Source organism: Crocuta crocuta, unplaced genomic scaffold (assembly GCF_008692635.1).
Source record: "Crocuta crocuta isolate KB4526 unplaced genomic scaffold, BGI_CrCroc_1.0 scaffold408, whole genome shotgun sequence".
Taxonomy (NCBI): Eukaryota; Metazoa; Chordata; class Mammalia; order Carnivora; family Hyaenidae; genus Crocuta; species Crocuta crocuta.
In genome coordinates, this window is record NW_027527444.1 from 4,641,009 (window position 1) to 4,653,361 (window position 12,353).

Genomic DNA, 12,353 nt, shown 5'->3' on the forward strand with positions numbered 1-12,353 from the left:
GGGGCTGCGGTTCCGTCAGGAGTAGCCCCCTCTCGCAGAAGTGAAACCAAGAACACAAAGAAAAAACAGTAGATCGGATTTCATCCAAAACTTTTTTCCTTCAAAGAACACCATCCAGAAACTGAACGAGGGTGTCCGTAAGTCCTCTCTGATAAGGACTTGCACTAGGAAGTGTAAAGTCCTCAGAAATGGAAAGACAGACTAATTTTAAAATGGGCAAAGGACCTGAATAGACATTTCTCCAAAGGAGATAAATCAGGGAGCAGTGAGCACACAAACAGATGCTCGCCATCGCTAGTCATCAGGGAAATGCAAGTCAGATCCACTCCGCAGCCCCTAGGACGGGAAGAGTCCCCAGGACCAGTAAGGACACATGTGGGCGCGGATGCAGAGAAACCGGGGTCCCGTCCAGGGGAGTAGACGCAGGAAGTGTGGCCGCTCCTCACGCAGTCCAGCAGGGCAGGGCCTCCTGGTGACCCAGCAGCCCACGGTCACATGAGACTCATACGGAAGCGCCCACGGCTGCGGTACTGGAGACGCGGCTCCAGCGGCTGTCATCTGAGGAAGAATAACTGACTTGTTCCAGCCCCACACGGGAACGTTCCATCCGCCACCACACACTGAAGGAAACCTGCTACGTGAGAAGAGCTAATCATAAAAATTACTGAAATGTCCCGAAAGGGAAGTCTGTGAAGACATGAAGTAGATGAAAGATTGTCCCAGGCTCGGGGGGGGAGGGGGAGATGAGGACTGATAAGGAGTAGAAAGTGATGAAAATGTTCAAAACTTAGCTGTGGTGATGGCCGCTCAACTCTGTCCTCGTATGAACCATTGGCTCGTTCGCTGTAAATGGGTGAATTCTAAGGGATGTGAACTGTATCTCAGTAAAGCTCAAGAAACAGCAGTATAGTGTGGTGATTTTGCAAGAGCCAGAAGGCGTCAAAGGAGTTAGCAGAAGGAAACTCTGATGTGGGGTGAGTTGGCGGATGTGACCGCTTTTAGCCGGAAGGAGCCATGGCTGTTGTGGATCCTCGTCTTGCTAGAGAAAGTACTCGGTGCCTGGTGATGGTGCCCTTGAGGGACATCTGTGTCCTCAAATTTCAAGGGAGGTGGTATGACAGATCTCAGTCTAATATTTTATTATCCTGTGTGGTAGAAGAATTTTTTAATGTTTATTTTTGAGAGAGAGAGAGAGAGACAGCATGAGCAGGGGAGGGACAGAGACAGAGGGAGACACAGAATCCGAAGAAGCGCCAGGCTCTGAGCTGTCAGCACACAGCCCGACGCGGGGCTCAAACTCACGGCCATGAGATCATGACCTGAGCCAAAGTCAGACACCCAACCAACTGAGCCACCATGGCGCCCCTAAAGATTTTTAAGTAATCTCTATAACCAACATGGGGCTTGAACTCACAACCCGGAGATGAAGATGCACACGCTTTACAGACTGAGCCAGCCAGCCACCTCAAGAATTTTTAAACCTGAAAAATGTTCCTTTTCGTTAGTGAAAATAGTTCCTGCTTGTGTGGGGTACCTTAGCTGGCCCTCCCTGTGTTTCTAAACTCCTGCTAAATCTCTCAAAAGCAGGGACGTAACAACAGTTCTAAAACTCCCAGGTATGTACTTCTTGTGGGTACAAATGGGACTGTGGGTTTGTTACTTGGGCGAATCCTTTTGGGTCTGTATCTCCCAGAAGTATTTCTGTGGGAAGAGACTGGCTCTCCAGGAAGCGTGGGAGCCTGGGGGGGCCTCAGTGCCCGCCGCTCCCATCAGCCCACGTCACAGGCTGATTTCTGGGTGTCCGACGAGGAGAACAGGCTACGAGCGGTGACTTTCCATCTCCCACCCACCCAGCTTCCCCTACCAGTTTTCCAGAGTCAAACTGTTTTCGTTTTCCATAAAGCCGTCTAAGCATGAAGTGCAGACCATCCATTGCGGTGAGCGAGTGACGACCCGTCCTCGCCAAAGCCTTGGCTTCCAGTGCTGGCCGTGGCCGTGGCCGTGGCCGAGGCGCGGGGGCAGGGCCGCGGAGAGGGGCGCCCTGCGCTCTGGCACCTGGAGTCCCTGTAGGAAGGCGAGGCAGCACCCGCACCGCCGCGTGGGCCCCGCCTTCAGGGACGCCTTGAAACGCCAGAACCGCCGGGCCTGCCCCGTCATGCTCAAGGGCGCCCGCGGAGCCCCGAACGGACCGAGTCAGCATGTGAAGAGCCGCGAGAGGGGGCGTGGAGGCGCGGGCTGCCCCGCCGTCTTGGGCGGTGACCGTGCGCGGGAGACACCTGGGGACCCAGACGCTGCCCCCGGCGTCACTGCCGCTGTGGTGACAAAAGCGGTGAGGGCCCCGGAAAGCCGGCGGGACGGGGTGGGACGCCCAGGGGTGCAGGGACTCTGGGCACACGTGCTTTTGCCTAACCTGAGGCATCTCTAAAGAGCAGGAGCGGGGCTTTGCAAACCAATTCGTGGGTGTAGACTCGCAGGGCACAACGCAGTCCCTGGCACGCGTTAAGTCGCGTTTAATGAAAGTCTCCGGAGCGCCTGGACGCCGCGTGCTCTGTGTAGACGCGGCGTGAAGGACCAAGTGTGCTTCCTGTCCTGCTTATGGTCTCTCCTGCGCGGGGCCCAGCGGAGCCCAGGTTTTCCACTCCCGGTTACTAATTTTGAAACACAGCTGTTGAGTAGCGTCTTACTATCCGCTTAACATACTTATTTTACGTTTCTTTCTTATCTTTTTAAACTCCAAGGTAAGCACGATCTGAAATAATTAAAATTATTATCTTCTTGCTCAATTAGGGCGACTTTAACACAAGACAACTCTGGTATAGTTTTTAGATTAAGTTATAAATGTTCACTTTAGAACTACCTGAAGATTGATAGAGATGCATTTGAAAAGCATTATTTTTTTATTGATTCTTAATGTAGTAAATTACTGAAGTTATTTGGCAGCAAACAGAAATGGCCTGTGGCGCAGTTCACATTTATTCTCCCGGCAGCGCCACGATTTGCATTAATTGCATTGCGACTGCACTCACTTATATTAAAAGGCTTCTACTATAATTAATCCTTTTTATTTCAAATCATTCTGGCACAATCTCTAGCTATAAACACTCATAAAAGACAGACAGTTGAAAAATACGCTACAGGTTTTTTCCATATACCTATAGCAGTTTTTTCCGTGACAAGTAGTTATTGATGTGCTTCTGGAACAAGTGTGGTGGGACTGGCTGAGGAGTGAGGCCCGTGTGAAAAATGCTAAGTGGATTATTTTGCATAAAAAATAGGCAGTTTTGAAATTGTATAATTAACCTGTGTTTAGAAAATACCTTGATTTATGCTTACATTTGTATCTCAGTTGCATACATTATGGAAATTTAATTTATAATCCATTTAGCTGATGCAATCATGGTTTTTAGTGCTATCATTTATTAGTGCTTGTATATTAAATGCTCTAAAGGTTTAAACCTGCCTTATGTAAAAAATTATACCTAGGCATTTACATTTTATGAGTCACAGTGGGATTTCTGCTTAAAATTCAGGTAGCTCTGATATATTTAACGAATTTCACTGGTTTATTGTTACTAATGCAGAAATGGCAAACAATGACCTTATATATTGAACATCAAATGATTTACACTTCCAGTTTACTTTAAAGTCCACTGTACAAATGAGGCTTTTCTTCAACACCTGGAATCAATCATGTTGTCTTGTGCAGAATGTTCTCCTTGGCTTTGAAGTCATCATTCATTTAGAAGTAATGGGAGTTTTAAGTGCTCCAGGTTAATAGTATTAGCCATTCTTAACTTTAAGCAAACTGTGGCTTTTCAGAACAACTCTCTTTTTGCGATACCAGTAGACAAGTTAAGTGCCAGTCGCCATATTACTGCCCATTCGCTCGTTCCAGAGTCCTTTTTTGCCACGTGTTTTCAGAATTAATTGGGTAATCATTAGTCTTCAAATCAGAAGTAAAAGCTCAGGGACATAACCCTTCAGTTTCCCTGGCAGAGAACATCTGGAGTCTTAGCTGCAGGGGGAACATTATGAAATAGGTGGTTAGCAGATGGTGACCTGAAGTCCTTAGACACGGTGACCTTGGGGAGCATGTCACTCCTGTTGTCGGCCGGTGAGAAGCCAGCGCCCTCTGGATGTTTCCTCTCAGGGGGATGTTTCCTGGCTACCTTCCAGTTCCTTCCAGTCGTGTTAGTGGGCGAGACTTAAAGTGTTCGTCTCAAGGTGAACCTGAGCATATTCTCCAGTGGGGGAGGAAAGGGGGGCACTCGTATGACAGTTCAGTTTTTGGGGTGTTCAGAGACCAGTGGGTTTATGGACGGCCACTGTTTATTGTTGCTGGTGCCGAAGTGGGGGACCCTGGATGGGAAACAGCTGACGGGACACTGTAACGGTGCTGAAGCCATAAGGGAAGGGCTCCCGTAAGCCAAGCTGATGGATGGCATCAGGCTGGGAGGTTGGGGGGGCAGAGCCCCCTGCTCTCTGAACACTGGTGGCCTTGTGTGCGCGAACTCACACAGGTGTGTCTCACCAAAGCCTCGTTCCCATACCTGGTGCGTGTGGCTGTGGTCAGGTCACGGCCTCCTGGCAGAGGGGCTGCTGAAGCTGGGCATGGTGGCCTTCAGATTTCCCGGGATTAACGTTCGCATTGATGTTGGTGTTCCCTGAGTCGCGTGGTGGCACTGGAATCTTCCAACAGCGGCTTAAAAGAAAAGCGGTGAATTCATTGCAGCACAGCTCACACCCTGCAGCTCACGCAGCACTCTCCAAAGTGGGGCTCCCGCCTGTCCTCCTGGCCTCACCCCATCTTAGGGTCTCAGGTGAGGGTCCCAGGGTTTGTGACAGTGTGTGCCAAGCCTCTGCCTCCAGCTCCCCACCTCCCGAGTGGGGGTGGGGACCCCTCTCATCCCAGCAGGTCCCCACAGACCACGAGTATGCTAGCCTTTGTCATGGAGATCCAGACTCCCCTGGACTTCTGTGTAAGCCGCCTTCCCGACGGGCCAGGTGGAAACGAGGCCGGCATCTGTACGCGCTCGCTTAGTCTCAGGAGAATATTCGTGATGAGACTTGTGGCGGCTTCAAGTCTCTCATCTGTTAGAATAACATAATAAGAATGTGTCTTATTCCTTGTTGTGTTTTGCACCCTTGGGCCATAGTAATATTTATCCTGCAAGATGAACCCTGACGTCATGTTGGAAAACCCACACCGTCTTTTGGTAGAGAGTCTGGGGGTTAATATAGTGGTGCCCCCACCACTGCTCATCAGGGAGATGCCGATTAAAACCACAGTGAAATCCCCCATTGCACCAACCGGGATAGCTCAACTTAAAAATACTGAGTGTACCAATAATCGGTGAGGTCCTGGACCAGCCAGAACCTTCCTGCATTGCTGGTCATGGTGGGGAAACGGTTGCATTTTGGAAAACAGCCTGTCATTGCCTAACAGAGCTAACCGCACCTTGCGGCCCAGAGCTCCCCATTAGCAGGTCTTCATCTGTCCCAGGAAAGGCCGGCGTAGGCCCGCAGAAGGGTTCCCCCAGGGGCCGCCACCCCAAATGGGCAACAGCCCCCGTGTCCACGCGGGTCCGTCATCAGGCCAGTGGGCAGAAGTGTCACACGGCCGTAACCTAAAGAGCAGTAGCGTAGCCGAGTCTCGGAAACAAGCTGTGGTGAGAAGGTGTGTGGAGGAGAGCGCGTGCCGTAAACTCCCTCTGGGGAAGCCCTGGGACCGGCAGCCCTGGGCCGTGGTGATGTCCACAGAATAGGGTGACAGGAGGGGACTCTCATGGGGGCCTGGGGGAAGGGGAATGTTCTGTGTCTTGACCCGAGTGACACGGGTATAATCAGATGTAATAGTTCATCAAGCTGTACGTTTATCTTAACCGTGTGTAAATTATCCCTTAATGCAAGTGAGTATAAAGTACAGTTACACGTTGCTGTCCTCAGACACAGAGGCAGAGGAGCCTGCGCAGCAGAGAAGCCCTCCACGGGCCTCAGGGCGTCTGGTTTGGCACCAGCTCTGCCACCTGCCAACTCACAGCGTCCGCACAGCTGTCTCCGGGTGCCAGGGCTCCGGCTCTTCGTGTGAGAACAGGGCTCAGCAGACTGCAGCCTGTGAGCCGGGCCCAGCCTGCTGCCTGTCGCGGGGCCCACGTGCTCCGAAGGCTTTTTCCTTTTGGCGGCCAAGAAATGTACAGAATAGTATTTCTTGACATTGGGATTTACTTGAAATGCAGCCTCGGTACCCAGCTGCCGTCACGTGTCTACACTCCGTCTGTGTGCCTTTCTGCTACCGAGGCAGAGTGGAGGGCTGGCCACCCAGCCGGTCTGGCCTGCTTGCGTGTGTTGAATTGTGGCCCCAGAAAAGTTGAGGCGCCACCCTGATCCCCAGCACCTGTGACCCTGACCTCACTTGCATGTGCAGTCAAGCTAGGAGGGGTCACACTGGGTTAGAGTGGGTCCCCAAACCCAGTGACGGTCAGTTTATCATAGTGACAGGAGAGGGAGATGCAGACACACACAGGGACGAAGAGGCAGAGTTAGGAGTTAGGAGTGGCGCAGCCAGGAGCCCCGGGCCACCGGCCATGGCCAGCAGTACCAAAAGAGACAGGAAGCCTTTTGAGCGTGCGTCACACTCCCGGCCCGCACGACCAGGGGACTCGCGTGCCCGCAAGGCGCTTTGCAGCAAACGTGTGCTGCCTCTGGCTGCACGGCACACGTGGCTCTTGAACACCCCCTGGGCGTGAATGCTCTGCGGTTCAGCCCTCAGGTGCTTTAGAACTTGGGACACGCTGAGCGCACTGGGCGGATGGTTCCGCTGGCCCGGCACGTGTACGTGCTCCCCACACACTCGCCTCCGCCATGGTCACCGTTACAAAGAGAAGGCACCTGCCCTCTTAGGATTCTGTTCAGCGTCCAGTTGGACTTTTTCTTTATTTGCGGGAAGCGTGAAAGAGGGCTCCTGTGCGGTACTGACCCTGTCCCCTGTGCTCCTCTGAAGGCTCTCTATGAGAATATGCTGGTAGAACTGCCCTTTGCCGGCTTCTTCCTGTCCAAACTGCTGGGGACCAGCGCCGACGTGGACATTCACCACCTGGCCTCGCTAGACCCCGAAGTGTACAAGAACCTGCTGTTCCTCAAGAGCTACGACGGTGACGTGGAGGAACTTGGGCTGAACTTCACGGTGGTGAACAACGACCTGGGAGAGGCACAGGTGAGGAGGCCCTCGCCGTGCGTTACCGACGCCGGCCCCTGTCCACGCGGCGATGGGCAGGGTCTCCTGTTGTGGGGAGACGCTTCACGTTTCGGGGGGAGAATTGCCATGGCTGAGGGTTAGAGGTGGGGAGGGTGTGGGCGCTGGGGACACACGAGCCCTCGCCCCAGTCCCTCGTGACCGCTGTCCTCTGGGACTGTCTTCCTGGGCTGGGGGTTAACCCCTGCCTCTCGTCCGGCTCTCGGTCCCTGGGGTGGCGGGTTAGCGCTTTCCCCACAGGATCCGCAGGGGCCTCAGTGCACCCCCGTTCCTGCCCACCCACAGTGGGGGCCTCGGTTGCTTGGACACAATTGCTGGCCTTCGTGGTCGGTCCCATTGGTCTTGCTGTCTTTATCTTTTTTATTAAAAAAGGTTTTTAAAATAATTTATTTGTTTTTAAATTTACATCCAAGTTACTTAACATATAGTGCAGCAATGATTTCATGAGTAGGTTCCCTAATGCCCCTTACCTATTTAGCCCACCCACCCCCCAAAACCCCTCCAGTAACTCTGTTTGTTCTCTATATTTAAGAGTCTCTTATGTTTTATTCCCCTCCCTGTTTTTATATTATTTTTGGTTCCCTTCCCTTATGTTCATCTGTTTTGTGTCTTAAAGTTCTCATATGAGTGAAGTCATATATTTGTTTTTCTCTAATTTCGCTTAACATGATACCCTCTAGTTCCATACACATGGTTGCAAATGCCAAGATTTAATTCTTTTTGATTGCCGAGTAATACTCCATTGTATACTTGTACCACATCTTCTTTATCCGTTCATCTGTCGATGGACATTTGGGGTCTTTCCATACTTTGCCTATTGTTTTTTTTTTTGTTTTTTTGTTTTTTAAATGTTTATTNCTGGAGAAATGTCTATTCATATCTTTTGCTCATTTCTTCACTGGATTATTTGTTTTTTGAGTGTTGAGTTTGATAAGTTCTTTATAGATTTTGGATGCTAACCCTTTATCTGATATGTCGTTTGCAAGTATCTTCTCCCATTCCATCAGTTGCCTTTTAGTTATGCTGATTGTCTGTCTTTATCTTTAAAAATAAACAAAAAACCACTACATGTCAGAGATTGAAACTAATTTTTCAAATGATCGCATTATCGGGATATAACATACATACCATAAAATGCACACTTTCGAGTACAGTGTGGGTCAGTGTACCCCCCCGGGGTGCGCCGCCGTCACCAGCAGCTAAATTCGGGATGGTTTCGTCTCCCCAGAGAGACTGTGCCCATTAACAGTCACTCCTGCCCAGGCGGGGTGAGCGCCATCTGCATTCTGTCTTTGGACACAGCGTGTGACCGGGGCCTACAGCCTGTGGCCTCATGTGACCGGCTTCATTCACTTGTTGCAGGAACCAGTGCTTTACTTTGTGTTCTGGCTGAGTGTCGCCCCACTCTATGTCTGTGCTGCGTTTTCTTCTCAGTTGAGGGACGTTTGGGTTATTTCCACTTTTCAGCTATTGTAATAATACCACTCTGACCACGCACGGACAACCCACCAGATGGTGGAAGAATTGATAACATCTGGAATTTGCTTCTGGCATTATGAGAGCAGGGGCATCGGTGGGCGTGGAGATGACCCAGACTGGCCAGGAGGCGGCACTTGCAGAAATGGGACGTGGGGGTGCGGACACACGTCTGCTGTTTTGCCTCCTTTGGCCCATGCTCGCACGTTCCCCAGAATTTACAAAACCTTTTTAATCTACACAGACAAATCAAATTGTTTGAGGACCTTTGAAGTCATACTTGTCGACCTCTCATTTTATTAGATTTTAACTAACCAGCTTTGCTTTTCTAAATTATTTTTGGTTTTCAGACAGATATGTCTCTTCTATGGAGAAAGACCACTTTTCTGCCGTTCTTACATAGATCATCCCATCTTCTGAATCTAGTAGCTGTGTTTAATACAAAACTGTCATCACCTTTGAACTTCGTAATCATTTCTCTAAATTTCTGTTATTACTTGGTTGCTAATTGAGGCTTTCCAAGGTCATCGGCTTTGCCAGCTCAGAAGTCGCTTCATAGCAAATAGATACTTAGTGTTTAGTGAAATCCCCGCTGAAGCTGCGTGGACACGTCCAGGGCGCTCGTCAGCCTGACCCTCCGGGTGTGACCGCTCACGCTCCGTTCTCACAAACACGTGTATGGAGCACATGTGCGCTAACGTCGTTTGGTTGTTTGTATCCCGTTGCTGCCGTGCCCAGTCCGTAGGTCCTCATGACGGGGCGTTAACGGCACTGTGCGACGCACAGACGTGGTGTGTAAACCGGGAGAGCACATGCGTTCTAACCAGGGAGGCAGACCCCCACACGCCAGTGAGATAGCAGCAGCTCAGCTCCAAGTGGGTCAGGGAGAGCTTCCTGGAAGAGACGCTGGCCGGGGGGAAAGGCCTTCACCGGGCAGGTGAGCACGTGTAGGAGTGGCGAAGGTGGGGGTGCACGAGAGCAGGCGCACAGGTGCGGGGAGGCGGAGCTTCGGGCCTCTGTGGAGAGCACTTTGAGGCCTTGGGCTTTAGGACGCGTAAACCCAGGCTCAGAGAGAGAACCCGCGTGTCCGTCGTCGCTGGCTCATGGTATTTCGGGGCGTCGGGGTGCGATGCCTGGACAGGCACGTTTCAGAGCCAGTCGGAGAGTGAATGACAAGGGGACACTCGGGGGGCACCTGGCCGCTTCCGACCACGGAGTGTGCGACTCTTGATCTTGGGGTTTGGGTTCGAGCACCCCTGTTGGGTGTAGAGATTACTTTAAAAAAATAAAATCTTTTAAAAAGGAAAGAAAGAAAAGAAAAAAGAAAACACGTGAGGCTCCTTTCAGAGCAACCTGAGATTTTGGTTCTGTAAGTCAGGGCGGGACCGGGAAGCAGCTGCCTGCCATCGGGTCAGGTGGTTCCAGAATTCAGAGAAACCAAACTTGGGGGTTAAGCAAGGAAACAAGTTTTAATGAGAAAACGCCAGTGTAATCTTCATTTTAAAAATTACGTCCTCAAGGCACCCGGGGGCTCAGTCAGTCAAGCGTCCGACTCCTGATCTCGGCTCAGGTCATGATGTCACAGTTGGTGAGTTTGAGCCCTGAGTCGGGCTCCACGCTGTCAGCAGGGAGCCTGCTGGGAATTCTCTCTCTCTCTCTCCGCTCCTCCCCTGCTCGCACTCACCAGTGCTCTTACTCTGAAAATAAATAAATTTTTAAAAAATAAAATAAGAGCGCCTGGGTGGCTCAGTCGGTTAAGCGACCGACTTCGGCTCAGGTCATGATCTCATGGTTTGTGTGCGTCGGGCTCTGTGCTGACAGCTCAGAGCCTGAAGGCTGTTTCAGATCCTGTGTCTCCCTCTCTCTCTGACCCTCCCCTGCTCATGCTGTCTCTATCTCTCTCTCTCTGTCTCTCAGAAATAAATAAAACGTTAAAAATAGAAAGATAGATAGATAGATAGATAGATAGATAGATAGATAGATAGATAAAATTACAATCTATAGGTATCTTGCACGAAGTAGACTTTACTGAGTCAGAGGAGGGTGGGGCGGGCGGGACATGGTTGCACTAGAGCCCCGGCCCCCACGCCCATGTCCGGTGCCCATCATTCTCCTCTGGGTCTGACGGCAGCAAGGCCCTCATACAACTGGAGTCACCCAGTGTTGGTCGTTCTGTGACAGGTTTATGTCACTGAGCATGGTGTCCCCCAGGGCCGCCTGTACTGCGGCAGGTGTCAGGACTCCCTCCTCTTTACAGCTGACGCTGCATCTCACATATGGGTCCCATCCATCCGCTCATCGCGCAGTGCACAGCAGAGTTGTCTCCGCATCGCCAGCAAGCATGCTGCGCACGCTGCCCTACAGGTGTCCATTCACATCCCCGCGGCCCCTTCCCGTAGGTCACAGCTAGAGGCGGCTTGCGGGTTCCTACGGACATTCCCGGGCCCACCTTTCTGAGCACCTGCCGAACGTCACCACACAGAGGTCCTGACCCCGCCACACGCTTGCCAGCACGTGCTTTCTGCCTTCTCTCTCTCTCTCTCTGTCCCTCCCTCTTTTAACAAAGGATAGCAGCCATCGTACTGGGTGTGAAGGGCTGTTTCACTTGCTGTTGTGGTTCGCAGTGCCGTGTGAGTCCCGGCAGCTCTCTGGGAAAGTTGTGAGAGTGCGGATCTTGGTTGGCTCCCGCCCTGGGCTGCAGGATGTGCTCGGTTGCGACACCGCAGTGGTGTCTTCAAAACGAAGATTAAAAGCACATGCAGAGATTAATGCATCCTGCTGTTTAATTTTTTTTTTTTTTTTTTTTTTTTTATTTTTTTTTTTTTTTTGAGGGAGGGGNTCTTCAAAACGAAGATTTAAAGCACATGCAGAGATTAATGCATCCTGCTGTTTAAACTCTGGGTATTTTTAAATGTCTTTGTGGTACTTGAATTTTAGTCTATTTCTTAGCCTTTACATAGCTGTGTATTTAAGAAATAGCTGTGGATTAAATGCTAAGTGGAAACAAAGGAGACAGTCGTGTCCGAGGCCACCTGCCTCCGTCTCTTACGTGGTCACCTCCAGGCAGTCTTGAAAACTAACATCAGGGCGCCTGGCAGCTCAGTCGGAGGAGCGAGCGACTCTTGATCTCGGGGTTGTAGGTTCAAGCCCCGTGTTGCGTGTGAGATTATTTTACGATAAATCTTCAAAAAAGAAAGAAAGAAAAAAGACCAGTAACTCCAACACTGTGCGATAGAGGAGTACAGAACCATATTTCCTTTGGTTACATCTTACTTAGTTGCTTTGTTTCAACCTCTTTTTCCATTTTATTTTATGTTATGTTATTTTAATGTTTATTTACTCTGAAGGAGAGAGCAAGCCACCACCAGCTGGGAAGGAGGGGCATGGGGGGTGGAGAGAGAATCCCAAGCAGGTTCCGCACTGTCAATGCAGAGCCCAACACAGGGCTTGAACTCATGAACTGTGAGACCCTGACCTGGGCTGCAGTGAAGAGTCAGACACTTAACCGACTGAGCCTCCAGGCGCCTCTCTTCTTCCATTTTATAGACCTGAAGGTTCAACCTGCAAAATTCAGATTTTTCTAAAGATGAGGTTTATTAGCGGCATCAGGAAACTTCAAACATAC

The 12,353-nt window shown here is 50.8% G+C and overlaps 1 protein-coding gene across 1 annotated transcript in view; it reads left to right on the forward strand.

Moving 5' to 3' along the window:
• Nucleotides 1-12,353, forward strand: part of UBE3C (ubiquitin protein ligase E3C) — an 80,579-nt gene that overhangs the window by 49,025 nt on the left and 19,201 nt on the right. Inside the window, exon 14 of the mRNA XM_077761708.1 lies at nt 7,001-7,213. Within this exon, the coding sequence (XP_077617834.1) occupies nt 7,001-7,213 (213 nt within the window). The remainder of the gene's footprint in view (nt 1-7,000; nt 7,214-12,353) is intronic.